The 15251-nt window shown below is 41.3% G+C and overlaps 1 protein-coding gene across 7 annotated transcripts in view; it reads right to left on the bottom strand.

Annotated features, from left to right (window-relative positions):
• Window positions 1-15251, bottom strand: part of TNS3 (tensin 3) — a 363298-nt gene that overhangs the window by 104235 nt on the left and 243812 nt on the right. For all 7 annotated transcript variants that reach the window (XM_040433526.1, XM_040433527.1, XM_040433523.1 and 4 more), the window contains 4 exons: window positions 12914-12997; window positions 10939-11051; window positions 8770-8830; window positions 4908-4983 (listed from right to left, as the gene is read on the bottom strand). In XM_040433526.1, the coding sequence (XP_040289460.1) occupies window positions 4908-4983; window positions 8770-8830; window positions 10939-11051; window positions 12914-12997 (334 nt within the window). The remainder of the gene's footprint in view (window positions 1-4907; window positions 4984-8769; window positions 8831-10938; window positions 11052-12913; window positions 12998-15251) is intronic.

Raw genomic sequence — 15251 nt, 5'->3', positions numbered from 1 at the left:
CATAAGAGCAAGGTTTGCTGGAATGTGTCTGATGTTTACAAATTGCTTTATCATCATTTATATAGTGTGTTGGTTTAGGCTAACATTGAAACCATCAGAATACCACTTTAGAAATTGTATATTGTAGGGAAATAGATTAATGTACCTAGAATTTTGCACCACAATTTATGGCACATGCTTGGTGTGCCAAATATATCAAGTGCGTGCTCCAGAATTTGGACCTGCTAGACACAACTGCAAATTAATTGTAAAATTCAGATAGTATAAAGCTATGTGGCACATTGTGTCACAAATAGACATCCTGCAGTACATTTTGTCACATCCACCCTTTAGATCGGCTTATCCTGCCAACAAAAAGCCTCAAGTACATTAAACAATCCAAATACATGCACTAAATTAAAATGGTACGGGCACAATACTCTGGTACAAAATATATCTTTCCTTGTATGTTTGAATTAATATTAACAGTTAACCTTTCACAATCTGAAGAAACAAATGAATACAGTACATGAATATCATCCAGATGACAAGCCAACAAAATCATCTTTTGGCAGTATTGTTATCTGAAAAGAAGCATCCAAAAAATGCATACGTATAAGACAGCCCTGGTGATGCAACAGCATGATATACACTGGCACGTAAGATAGCTAGGAGAAACACATGCTAATAAATAGTGCAATAGTTCATGAAAGCTGCACCTCCAATAGTGGCCTGCTAAACAGCTATCTCCATCTCTCCAGACTCCCGTCATGTGCTTTCAATGGGGAGGAGGCGAGAGCCAATGCCAGTGGTTTAGTGGTCGCTCCCAATTCAGTGCGCATTGGGCTGTGTATAAATGATTGTTGATAGTAACAGCATGTTGATCGTTGCCTGCATTTACATGCAACAGTTATCATTAGTATGAGTACGAAAGATAAAGTGATGTGATTGTTATTCCTAATTATCCTTCATTTATAGAAGGCAACGTGCTGCCAAATATAATGATTTTTAGTGCCGCATAAAAGGTGAGATTACCCGACAAACTAGAGTTAGCTCTTTTTTGGGGAAAATAGTAGCAGGTTTACATAGGGCAATGATCTGGAAGTAGCATTAATCATTCCCAATCATCAGCTCATGTAATTCATATAGTTTGTTATAAAAACATATATATATATATATATATATATATATATATATATATATATATATATATATATATATATATAAATAAAACACATATGAGGGCAAGTCAAAAATTATCCACACTCTGGCTGTAGAATTTATTTTAATCAACTTTCAGAAAATATATCATTTTTAGACATACATGATCTCCCTAGTCACTGCTGTGCAAGTTTGAATGTGTTGCATCAGTTCCTTTGTGGCTGCAGTGTGAGAAACAATGGCTTCCTCACTTAGGATTTGCACGAAATAAGATCAAAGTGCAGGGATTCATTTTTTGTGGCGTGAGATAGTGTCTGGTGCCCCTATTATTGTCAAAGACTTTGTGCAGAAGGTTGCAAAAGTGTCAGCCATGAAGAAGGAGCCTGACACCCGTCCACTACTGATGACAACAATGAGCATGCACGTTATTGATTATGTTGGATATACAAGTGACAGATTGTGTGAAAATTCATATCCGATGAAGAGGTGAAGACAGTGGTGCATTACTGGCTCGCAGCTCAGCCTAAAACATTATTGAATGGGGGAATAGGAAAGCTTGTTGACAGATGGACAAAGTGTATTGAAAACTAGGGAGAATATTACGTAAAAAAATTATGTATTTGTCTTTTCTGAATGTTGAATAAAAAAATCCTATAGCCAGGGTATAATTTTTTCACTCACCCTCGTAATAAAATTAAAGAGGCCATTACTCTATTTTATATTCAAACTATTGAATAAACAAAGCTAGAACAACTTTTCTTCAAGCCACTCTTTGTAAGTGAGGTACTGAGGAATAGAGAACCGTAAAAGTAACAATAGCAAATTCTATTGAGAAGCATAAAGGAGCTACATGTATGGTCAATAAGTTTAAGAGTACACGCCACATCTTTGGCTGTAGCATATTACTAGAGTGGGCGGATGCTACAGTGTAGTGAAGGGATTTTATGAAATTCCATTTCTCCGGTAGTTAAAAGACAAGTTTTGAAGAGAATGCCATAGTTTTTGAAAAACACATTTGTGGCATTTTCACATAATGAGGATGTCCAGCATCTGTATGACCGTTACCATGCCAGAGTGGCAGCCTGCATCACAGCAAGGGGAGACTCCACCTATAAAAAAGGTCACCCTGCCGCAACATATCCCCTGCTGCAGAACCCAAAATAAAAAGGTGCATCACTTTGTAGTTTATACTTTGTTACTCTTAGCTCAATCGCATTAAAGGGAACCTGTCACTGGGATTTTGTGTATAGAGCTGAGGACATGGGTTGCTAGATGGCCGCTAGCACATCCGCAATACCCAGTCCCCATAGCTCTGTGTGCTTTTATTGTGTAAAAAAACTATTTGATCCATATGCAAATTAACCTGAGATGAGTCAGGGACAGGACTCATCTCAGGTTAATTTGAGTATGAATCAAATCGTTTTTTTTACACAATAAAAGCACACAGAGCTATGGGGACTGGGTATTGCGGATGTGCTAGCGGCCATCTAGCAACCCATGTCCTCAGCTCTATACACAAAATCCCAGTGACAGGTTCCTTTTAAGTTTTCCAGGTGATCTTTTTTCATTTTCCAATAGTGTAAAATTGAGCTTTAAAATGATGCCATCCTAATAATCCAGGAGCATTAATAAATAATTAACAACAAACATTCAGTTTCTCAGCTAACCATTTATCAAGTGATAAAAAAAAGCTAAACATAAGTAGATAAGGGATATAAATGTAAAGGGCAAGAACATTTATCTTTGATCTGTGTAAGTAGAATGTGTGGGGTCAAATACTGTCTGAAGTCAGAAGACATGTGATGCATGTGTCTCTTTAGGCTTTCATTATAAGCCCAAAAACAAATGAGTACTATCAAGTTCCTTAAATAAATTCACTTTTCATTAAACACAATTTAAAAAGATTATATCAATGACAGTAGGGATGCAAATATATAGCGTAGTATCTCATCTTCTGTACTTAATTCATATTCATAAAATAGTCCATTAGTACCAGAAAAAATAATAAATATCCTACATCTATTTACCGTATCTTTCGCACCATAAGATGCATTTATGGGGGGAATACTAATGAGCGCTTCCATTATGGAAGCGCTCATTAGTACTGGAGGACCAGGAAGCGGTGAAGGCTCTGTACTCACCGCTTCCTGGTCCTCGGCTGTCGGCTGTGCAGTGGCTGCGTACAGCGTGAGGGCGCTCTGTGACCTCACGCTGTTTGCGGCGGTTCACAGTACAGCCGACAGCAGGAAGAAGCAGATCTCAGGCGGTGAGGAGCGGCGGCGGCCAGAAGCAGTAGAGGTGTTTTTTGATTTTATAAAACAGGAGGCTGCTTAGGGCTGAAGCAATGGGGGTGATGAGAAGCGTAATGGGGGCTAATAACAGGCATAACATAAGGCTGATAATGGGAGCTAATGAGAGGCATAAGGCTGATAATGGGAGCTAATAAGAGGCATAAGGTTGATAATGGGGGCTAATAAGAGGCATAAGGCTGATAATGGGAGCTAATAAAAGCCATAAGGCTGATAATGGGGGCTAATAAGAGGCATAAGGCTGATAATGGGGGCTAATAAGAGGCATAAGGCTGATAATGGGAGCTAATAAAAGCCATAAGGCTGATAATGGGGGCTAATAAGAGGCATAAGGCTGATAATGGGGGCTAATAAGAGGCATAAGGCTGATAATGGGGGCTAATAAGAGGCATAAGGCTGATAATGGGGGCTAATAAGAGGCATAAGGCTGATAATGGGGGCTAATAAGAGGCATAAGGCTGATAATGGGGGCTAATAAGAGGCATAAGGCTGATAATGGGGGCTAATAAGAGCCACAAGGCTGATAATGGGGGCTAATAAGAGCCACAAGGCTGATAATGGGGGCTAATAAGAGCCATAGGCTGAAAATGGGGGCTAATAAGAGCCATAAGGACCGATATGGGGGCTGATGAGAGGTATAGGGGCTGATGAAAGGCATGGGGCTCTTATCGGAGGTCTGATTAGGGTCTTAATAACATTGGGGGTCTGATTCGGACTGTCAGCATAGGTCTGATTAACATTGGGGGTCTGATTGGTGGTCTGACCTGAGGTGTAATGAAAAATATTTTTTCTCTTATTGTCCTCCTCTAAAACCTAGGTGCGTCTTATAGGGAAAAAAATACGGTTATTCTTGTGAAGTATAACAAACTTCCTCTTATATACCTGTTTGTTTGGTGATTATGGTTAAGGGATATATAATAATGTATATTAGGGCGGTAAAATGTCGCCTCAGTAAATGTCCCTCACACCTATCCTATCCGTCCATGCAATCTAATACATGATGTAGAGATGATATAAACAAATACGGTTGTACCTGGTCCTTCTTATAAGTGACATACCTGAACTTATAAAATGAGAATGACAACGTCACCAAAAAAAACTGGTATATAAGAGGAAGTTTGTTATACTTCACAAGAATTAAATAGATGTAAAATATTTATAATTTTTTCTGGTACTAATGGACTATTTTATGAATGTGAATTAAGTACAGACGATGAGATACTACGCTATATATTTGCATCCCTACTGTAATTATGATATAATCTTTTTAAATTGTGTTTAATGAAAAGTTAATTTATTTAAGGAACTTGATAGTACTCATTTGTTTTCAGGTTTATAGTATTTAATTGAGTATTCCGGTCAGGTGTAGATGTAGTCACATTGTGGATCTAATATAGTGTGAATTATAATTTAATTTAAACCTGTACAAAAAGACTGCCATTTTCTACAGACACTCACCATAATGTCACCCTTGATGAGCTGGGCTGGCTCAATGGCAATGCTTAATCGGTTTTCGTTTTCTGGTCCAACATTGCTAAACAAAAGGTTAGAAAAAGGAAAAAAATTATTAATGTAGTCATATCTACTACACGGAACAAATATACATATCATCATAATCGTATCATATAATCAGTTAAGAGAGAAAAAAATAAAAAAATAAAATAAAGAGCATAGCAAGTGCAATGGAAACAGGTATCATGAAAAAAACTATAATAACCAATGATTGAAAGAAGCAAAAAAAAAAAAAAAAAAGATAGATCACTTAGAATGAGCATAGCCCTTTTCCCATGTTATAGGAAATTACATATTGCTGAAATCAGGGTGTTATAATGATGCACCATGACATTATTGCTTCTATCTTGTGTGTTTCTTGGTTGCTTCTTAATTGTTTTAATCGGTTCCACTGGCATGTATAGACTCAGTAATCACATACATTCTGCCCACAACTTTTGCTGTCCTACATCGCCAGATCATAACACTAAGGGCTGTATTACCCTGCGTGATGTTTGGGCAGTGCAAGCGCAGATGGATCATGACACAGCCATCTGTGCTCATTTGCACCCACTTGATTACACAGGCCAATGCAAACTGGATTTGGGAGGAATGATTGCTACAGCAGTTGCTTCTCCCTCATTCGGTTCTGTAGATTAAATAAGATGATTCCTGATGAAAGACGACCATCAGCCAACAAACAAGCATTTGCTCGTTAATCTGATGATTGGCTACTGAATTATACGGGCCGATTATTGGGAACAAGTGTTAATATGAGTGCTTGTTTCGGATCATTGGCCTGAAAATCGTGCAGTGTAATAGGGATTTTACTTGGTTTATCATGGTATCTCTAATGCATTTATATTTATTACAATTTTTTTTGTTTTTGCGTTTTTTTTATATTTCTGTTTTCATAACTTTTTTATATTTCTGTTCACATAGCTGTATGAGGACTTAGTTTATGCGGGACAAGTTGTACTTTCTAATGCCACCGTTCATTATGGCATACAATGTAGTGGGAAGCGGGGGATAAAAATTCCAAATGGGGTGGAATTGGGAAAAAAATGCAATTCCTCCACTGTTTTAAGGGTTTTGTTCACACGGCGTTCCATTTGCAGCAAAACTGACCCAAGCCCTTCATTCTCAGGGTCAGTATGATTAGATGATGATTACATTATGATTTTTATGCCGTTCGCGGTAATTAGCCGCGGGTCTCTGCTGTTTGAAACAGAGGAGATCTGCCGGCCATGACTCCCGCTGCACGTGTGAGTGGGCACCATGTTTGCCCATCGCTCCAGCGCCGTACATGTATAGCGTTGGTAGAGAAAGGGTTAAAGGGGTTCTGTACCTTGTTTAAACTGATGATCTATCCTCTGGATAGATCATCAGCATCTGATCGGCGGCGGTCCGACACCCGGGACCCCCGCCGATCAGCTGTTTGAGAAGGCACTGGCGCTTCAGCAGCACTGCGGCCTTCTCACTGTTTACCGCTGGCCGAGTGACGTCACGACTAGTATCACTGGCCTGGGCGCGGCTAAGCTCCGTTCCCTTGAATTGAGCTTAGCCCAGGCCAGTTGATACAAGTCGTGACATCACTCGGCCAGTGGTAAACAGTGAGAAGGCCGCAGTGCTGCTGGAGCGCCAGTGCCTTCTCAAACAGCTGATCGGCGGGGTTCCCGGGTGTCAGACCCCCGCCGATCAGATGCTAATGATCTATCCAGAGGATAGATCATCAGTTTAAACAAAGTGCAGAACCCCTTTAATTAAAACATTCTAAAAGAGCTGTTACAGGCTCTCTTTTCAAATACACATGAATGCAAATTATAATGCACTGCAAGAATGAAACAAAAAAAAAAAGATACACTTTATGCCTCCTCCACTCCTCACATGTCTGATTTAGTAATTCCAATGAGCGTTCTGGAACATCATATAACTTTATGTTGTGCCGATCCTAATAAAAAAATTGCAAGTGACAGTTACCACTTGTGAGTGAATTCCTGCACAGTCTGGCACTCTACAATCACGGATGCCAGGGTCTGACTGTGAAGGGACGCACTGAACGGGTAATAACCAGTTGGCAAATCAGTAATAAAGTTATAGTAGGAATAATAGAAGAATGGCATAGAGCACATAGAGTCGTGTGAAAAATACTCCAGAGTTGTTATTGCATAGGGAATCCATGCAATTACTAAAAACAGACAGTATATCAGGAGAGGTGAGAGGTCTCTTTAGGGTGGCTGGTCATCCCTACAATGGGGCTGTGGGTTGCAGGACAAATGGCTACTCTCCTGCGTAACTAGGAATCTGCAATATCCCTGAGGTATTGAAGTAAAGGGAGGAATTATACAAAAATTTATACATACATTTATATATCTGCAGTTTTAAATGTGTTTCTGTCTTTACAAAAGAGAGGTAATGTACATGTTGTAATACATTTCCTCCTTTTATGATACACTCCTGGCCTTAACTAAAAAAAATGTCATGTTTAACTCTGGCTTTAAAAGATTTTTTAGGGGATTACTATGATTTTGAACAGATACGTTCATGTAGCTGCTTACCCCATGTACATCTTCTCCATGCTCTATTTTTTGAGTCTGGACTCTCCTGATCGGCTATCGCCAGGTTCACAGATCACTGTGGTTTGCTTACATCCTATATATAGCATATCCTGTTGCTGTATCCAACCAAACCCATGATGCACCACTTCTCAGTACTGCCCCCAATAACGCTCAGTCGGTTTATAGCTCCTTCCGCCCAGTTAGTTACACAGACACACCCCTATCACTACCATTGTTGCTGCGTTGACAACCTATGGACATAACATCACAGGAAGTAATAAAGAGCGGCATGGACATGGTCACATGACCAAAGCCCAGAAAGGAAGATAGCAGCAATAAAGATAAAAGAAATACATTACAGAATTACAGCTAACTTCACAACTTATTGGGATGTTGATTCAAACCGGAAAACCCCTATAAAGCGATAGTCTCACACAAACAACAGTTTCTCTACGTCCTATATGGGCACATGGAGGTCCTCTGATTGAATCCCCTACTATTAGGAAGAGCGGCCACTACATGGGCAACGTATGGTCATCTGCAGTTTCTCATCATGATACCAGCAATTCACTGGTATTAAAGCTTTACTTTATCAGACCAACATTATTTGGGGGTTAAAGCACCTCTACAACCACTGGTTTAGACTCACAATGACTATCATTTCACAGACCATAAAATAAAAAAATATTACGACTGGATGGACCAAAGGTAAGACCGGCCACAAAATACTTTTAATAATGGTAGACAAGAAAACCATTTACCAGTGGAAATCTGCAGCTCATACATAAAGGTTTCATTCTTTTCATTCTACATGTAAAATTTTGAAAATGTACTAAGAATATGAAAAGGGAAAAGAAACCTACACTTGGAAACTGCACACAAAGAAGGGTTTGTTATAAGTAGCTGAGCTAGCTGGTAATTCAGCGTGTGGCATTTGAAATGGTTTTCTAACAAGTAACTGGCATTGCAAAAACTAATTCTAATTCATCTCTGCGCAGTGCTACTATACTGATGGTAATCTCAGAGTAGGTTATCAATAGCAGATCAGTGGGTCTCCAATTCCTGTTACCCCCGCCGATTCGCTGTTTGAAGGGGTAGCGCTGCTTGTGAATGAAGTGGCTAGCATGTGCAGTTGTAATTACACTGCACCACTGCTGCAAAGGAGACAGTGTGCAGGTAATTTTGCAGAGGACCAGCCGATCAGCAGGGGTTCCGGAAGTAGGACCCCTGCCAATCTGTTACCTAGACAATTCACTGGAGAAATCACTTACTATATTCCTGATGTATACACGGGTTGCATCGCCTGGTAAATTTTTATGAAAGGTCGACATACTGCAAAATAAACACATTTTTGAAATGTAAGTTACACAATATATATGGTATCTTAACTTGTTCAGGGAATGTGTCATAAGATGATAACGTATTATTGTAATCAGGTTTTCGTGATCAAAATATAACTTTTTGGTGGCTTTTTTCTTGTTATATGACTATATTACTGAAGTTTTCACACTGGTTGGTTGACAAAAACCTCCACTGATCAATCATTGTTTACACAGGCACAACGACCATGTATGTCTGGCTGTGCCTGGTAGGTACTGCATCCTGCAGCTTGATCCCTTTCACTTAAAGGTATATTCCCATCAGAGACCATGGGGGCAAATTGCTAGGATATGTCTGATAGGTTTGAGTCCCACCTTTGACACCAGGACCTACATTAAGGAACGGAGCGGGAAAGGTGGCGGAGGGCGCACTGCACATGCGCGACCACTGTTCCCATTCATTTCTATGGGGCCGACTGTAATAGCCGAGGCATTCCTCAGCTATTTTCGGCGGCTCCAGAGAAAAGAATGTGTATGTGCAGTGTGCCCTCCATCACCTTTCCCGCTCCATTCTCAGTGTAGGTGTGGGTCTCAGAGATGGGACCCACACCTATCAAACAATGGGGGCATATCCTAGCAATATGCCCCCATTGTGATGGGAATACCCCTTTAAGTGAAAGGGATCAAGCTGCAGTACCAGGCCCTGTGCAAACAATTAGGAGTCCCCTTCTGTAGAGATTCTGGGGGTTGGACCGCCGCTGCTCAAACTTTGATAAGGGAAGTCCCAGAGAACTCCTTTAAAGGGTTTTGTTTTTCCAAGATTCTGATGATATTGATGACATATCCTCAAGCTAGGTCATCAATATCAAAATGGTGGTTTTCCAGGTATCAGACCCGCTGCCTTCTCGCAGTTTATCAAGCAAAGCAATGTTCATTAGATAGTGACTCTGCTTTATATTGCATCCACTTAAATGGGACTGAGATGCACCTAGGCCACGTGACCAATGAACGAAACGTTACTGGCCTAGGAAGGGGCTGTCGTGCTCCCTGAAGCACAATTTAAACAGCTGATCTGCGGTTTGCCGGGAGTCTGACCCCAATGATTTGGTACTTATGACCTATCCTAAGGATAGGTCATCAATATCAAACTCTTGGAGAACCCTCTTTAAATGTAATATAACCAGTCAATTTTCTGCATTTTAAACAAACAGTGAACACTCTCACTTCCTGTAATTGACCAATTAAATGTAGCAAATCAAAAAAAAAAAAAAAAAACATATCTGCACTGCAGTAGGTTTTACCGGCTGACGTACCTCTCTTGAACAGCAAATAAAAAGAATAAACAACCATACAGAAACATGTAATTGTAAACTGTATGGTGTAACATCATCTCTAATAAAGGGGTTGTGTCACTTCAGCAAACGGCATTTATCATGAAGAGAAAGTTAATACAAGGCACTTACTTATGTACTGTTTCCATGGTTACGACCACCCTGCAATCCAGTAGCTGCGGTCCTGCTTGCATACTATAGAAAAAAACGCCACCTATGCATGCTCCAACTGTCCTGGCCACCAGAGGGTCCAGCACTTTTTCTTTTAGTGTGCAAGCATGACCACCGATGCTGGATTACAGGGTGGTCATACCTAGGGATAAGTGAATCGACTTCGGATAATACTTAATTGGAATACTGTACGAAGCATGCGCTCCGTAAGTATTAGAATCTATTGGCTACTATGAGACTTCGTATAAGGACTTCATAAATTAATTTGTACTGTAAAAAAATATTTCCCGAACTGGGGTTCGGTTCCAAGGTGCCATTTGGAACCTAACCAGAGTTCAGGAAATGTTTTATTACAGCACAAATTAATTTATGAAGTCGATTCGCTCATCCTTAGTCATAACCATTGAAACAGTGTATAATTTGATGGAAAAACTCATCCAACCAGCAAAGGAGACAATATGGACAATCACAGTACATTAGTATAAGTGCCTTGTACTAACTTTCTCTACATGATAAATGCCATTTGCTGAAGTGAGACAACGCCTTTAATGAGCATAACTATAGCGTCGTTTCTCATCTACAGTACACAAATAATTGCTTAAAAATCTGAAATACTTACATCCACCAGCATCAAAATTAGGAACACCATGAAGAATGACATAATGCAAGAAGAGAGGGCTGGCATTCATCTTTTCCATCCCAGATAACAGTCCATTCAGAAAACTGACATATCTAGGAAAGCAAAGAGGCGTTGGGTTTAAGAACAGTCTTTTTATTTGTTATATAAGGTGATGGTGTCTAGAATCCCATACAAGTAGTATCTTATGTTAAGCAAGCAGTATGGGTTCCACATTGTAGCAACTTGTCCAAGTCACATTTTCCCAAGAGCGATTGTCTGCTACGTTTCCCTACAAATGTGTGACTTGGGTTGTGCACCTAGTTATGATTCAGATCAACTCTGCCCAGGGTAGAAAAAAATAGAAATTGGCAGCAATGGCGTGTGATGTTGTTATAGCCGGAGTTTTCATCTCTTTTCCGTTCACAGTTGTGGTTCAAATTCCGGCGGGCTGATTTGTTATAAATGCCGTGTGTTGGCTAGACAAAAAACACTGTATTTTTAGGTCCGAAACCTGGCATTTAATGCCTGAAGGCTGGCGGATCACCTGCCAAATCCCATTATAGTCAATGGGGATCCGGCGGTGAATGGTAGAATCTGGCCAAGCTGGATCCGGTAAACTCCAGCAGGTTGTTCCAAGGCAGCCTGCCAGATTTGGCAACTGCAACTGTGAATGTACCCTAAAAGGGAAACTGGCTATAACATCACACAACATTACTGCCAGTTACAAATTATTTTGTACCCAGGACAGAGTTCATCTGAATCATAACTAGTGACAGATGTGACAATCCTTGTTGGAAAAATGTGACTTGGGCAAGATGCTATAATGTGGAATCCATACTGTAACAGTAGAGACATGGACAGTGCCGTTAGGTGATATACACTAACATTATACCACAGATGGGTTTTCCTACAGATACTCTTATGTAAAAGCTTTAGTTTCCCAGACACAATAACAGTTCATCATGGAGACTATTAGGAAATCTATGGAAACAAACAGCTGCTTAGGGCATGTTCACACCTGCGTTGGAGGCTCCGTTCTGTGCCTCAGTCACAGAATTTACCAAGAACAGCAGAGAAGTCCTGCATGGAAAACTTTTTTCTCTGCTAAAAAGGCATTCTCCCAAGTTGAAACCGAAAGGATCCCATGTTAGGCTACTTTCACACTAGCGTTCGGGTGTCCGCTCGTGCGCACCGTTTGAAGGGGCTCACGAGCGGCCCCGAACGCATCCGTCTGGCCCCAATGCATTCTCAGTGGAGGCGGATCCACTGAGAATGCATCCGCCTGCCAGCGTTCAGCCTCCGCTCCGCTCAGTGAGCGTACACCTGAACGCTGCTTGCAGCGTTCGGGTGTCCGCCTGGCCGTGCGGATCCGTCCAGACTTACAATGTAAGTCAATGGGGACGGATCCGCTTGAAGATGACACTATATGGCTCAATCTTCAAGCGGATCCGTTCCCCATTGACTTACAATGTAAAGTCTGAACGGATCCGCTCAGACAACTTTCACACTTAGAAAATTTTCTAAGTTTTAATGCAGACGCATCCGTTCTGAACGGATGCGAACGTCTGCATTATCGGAGCGGATCCGTCTGATGAAACATCAGACGGATCCGCTCCGAACGCTAGTGTGAAAGTAGCCTTAGTCAATAGGATCTGTTTGGCCCTGTACCTGTCAGTTATGCGCCAAATATGGTATCTCCATTATTTCCATTGTTCTGATCTTATTACGGAGCAGGACAATGGAAATAAAGAAAGCTGATGTGAAAGCGTCCTTAGATGGTCAGATCAGTAAAATTATTTTACTTTAAAAAAAAATCTTTTTAGACACTTTTGTTGTGACGTTCTCATAGATATGACATTTAGGCTAATACATTTTAATGCATTAGAATGAGAAATGGAGCTTGAAATAACATTAATTGCACTTTCGGATTACGAGATTGCACAGCAGAAACTAATCTGTATCACAAAATACCCACCTTAGTTGAGATGGCTGCATGAGTACTGACACCTTATCATCATAAAACTTCTTCATGGCAAAGCGATCTAGAGCTTGGTCAGCACTGAAAGGAAACATTAACATGCCTTTAGAAACATGTATTAATTAGTATGCTACATCCCTATTAACCCCCTTAGTGACCGGTCGGTTTTGGACCGTAGTGGACAACCTATTTTTTTCATTGTTGCATTTCAAGAGTAGTTATTTTTCAGTTGATGTAGCTGTACGAGGGCTTGTTTATTACAGTTTCCAATGGCATCATTTTGAAGTACACATAACTCATTGACTTTTTTTGTTTTTTCTTTAAAGTGTACCCAAATGTTTAACTAAACTTTATTTAAACCTATTGTAAATGTGACCAAAATATATATTTTTGGGGTTTTCCTTGTGAAATAGGTTCTTTGGAACCCACACACACGTACACCACTGACATGTCAGCAATGTTCTGGTGTATGGATTTCATTGGGACCGCACTGAGAGCTGTACAGGCCATAGGACACATCACTGCTCTGGCCTGTACCAGCTCCGCTCACTAAAAGTTCTCCATAGCACATCACTGATGTGATATGCCAGGCTTTAGTGGGGCGAGCGCCGGCAGAAGCAGTGATACGCTATGTGAGCTTCCATTGCGCTGTTCTGATGTATGACATACCACATTGGTACAGGCTTTGAACAGAGTGGAGTGAGCACAGGCAGACGCCCACACCGCAACTACTGGCGCTCGCTCCACTAAAGCCTGGCATAGCACATTACTGATGTGCTATGCAGAGCTTTTAGATAGCGGAGCTGGTACAGGCAGGAGCAGCGATCTGTGCTCCAGCCTGTACATCGCTCAATGTGGCCCCAGTGGTATCCGTACACGTATACTGACATGTCAGTGGTGTATAAGTGTATGGATTCCAAAACGCCATATTCCAAGGAAACAAAAAAAAAAAGTTACTAAAATTTATTTTTAAATCACTTTCAGTTTAGTTGAAAGTTCAGGAACATTTTAATGGTTTCAGGAGGAGAGGTGTGGAGAAGGAAAAAAATATATAGCTTTTCCGCCATTTTGCAACATTCACTTTGCGGCATAAATAACAAGATAACTTTATTCAGTCAGAGCGAGAACACAAGAACAATCCATACACACCCACACATACATTTTGATTGTTTTTAGTCCTTTTTTTGGTTGGCAGATAAGCCAAAAACAGCAATTTTCACATTGCTTTCTACTGCACTACAGGAGATTTAGAAAAAAAATAACTTTCTGGATTAGGGTTAGTGCAACTAATATTTAGCAGAAGGAACCGGCTTCGCACGGGTATACTTTATCTATTTCATTTAATGTTTCTGTGTGTCGTTAAAAGAGATCGATATCTCCCATAAGAGTGACCTCCACAGCCCCCCCCCCCCCCCCAAAAAAAAAAAGTTCCCTGCCTCCTTAAAATGGGATCTCCACAGCAGTCCACTCCCTTAACTTTGACCTTCACAGCAGCCGTCTCTTTAAGGGTCGATTCACACGTCCGCAAAATGGGTCTGCATCCGTTCCGCAATTTTGCGGAACAGGTGCAGACCCATTCATTTTCAATGGGGCCGGAATGTGCCATCCGCATCCGCATTTGCGTATCCGCACTTCCGCATCGGTGCTTCCGTTTCCGCCAAAAAAAATAGAACATGTCCTATTCTTGTCCGCAATTGCGGCAATGTGCGGTCCGCAAATTGCGGCAATGTGCGGTCCGCAAATTGCGGAATGCACATTGCCAGTGTCCGTGTTTTGCGGATCCGCAGAACACTTACAGATGTGTGAATGGACCCTAACAGTGAATTCCACAGCAGCCCAATCCCTTGACAGTGACCGCCATAGGGGCCTGCCCCTCTACCCAGTGACCTCTACAGCACCCCGCCCCTTAACACTAACCTCCACCGTTCCCTGTCCCCTTAACAGAGACCTCCACAGTGCCCGCCCTTTTAACAGTGAATGCCACAGTACTCCGCTGCCTTAACAGTGACCTCCACAGTACACCGCTCCCTTAAAAGTGACCTCACAGTACCCTGCTGCCTTAACAGTGACCTCCACAGCAGCTTCCCCTTTAACAGTGGCCTCCACAGTCCCCTACCCCCTTAACAGTAACATCCACAGCGAAAGTCAATTAAACAGAGACCTCCACAGTGGCCGGCCCTTTATAAGTGACCTCCACAGTACCTCATCTCCTTAACAGTGACCTCCACAGCAGCTGCCCCCTTAACAGTAACCTCCACAGCCCCCGCCCCTTTAACAGTGACCTCCACAGCGGCACGCCCTTTATTTGTGACATACACAGTACCCCGTCTCGTTA

The sequence above is a fragment of the Bufo bufo genome, chromosome 5 (genome assembly GCF_905171765.1).
Source record: "Bufo bufo chromosome 5, aBufBuf1.1, whole genome shotgun sequence".
Taxonomy (NCBI): Eukaryota; Metazoa; Chordata; class Amphibia; order Anura; family Bufonidae; genus Bufo; species Bufo bufo.
Note: the sequence above shows the minus strand (reverse complement) of the source record. Positions and strands in the feature narration are given on the sequence as shown.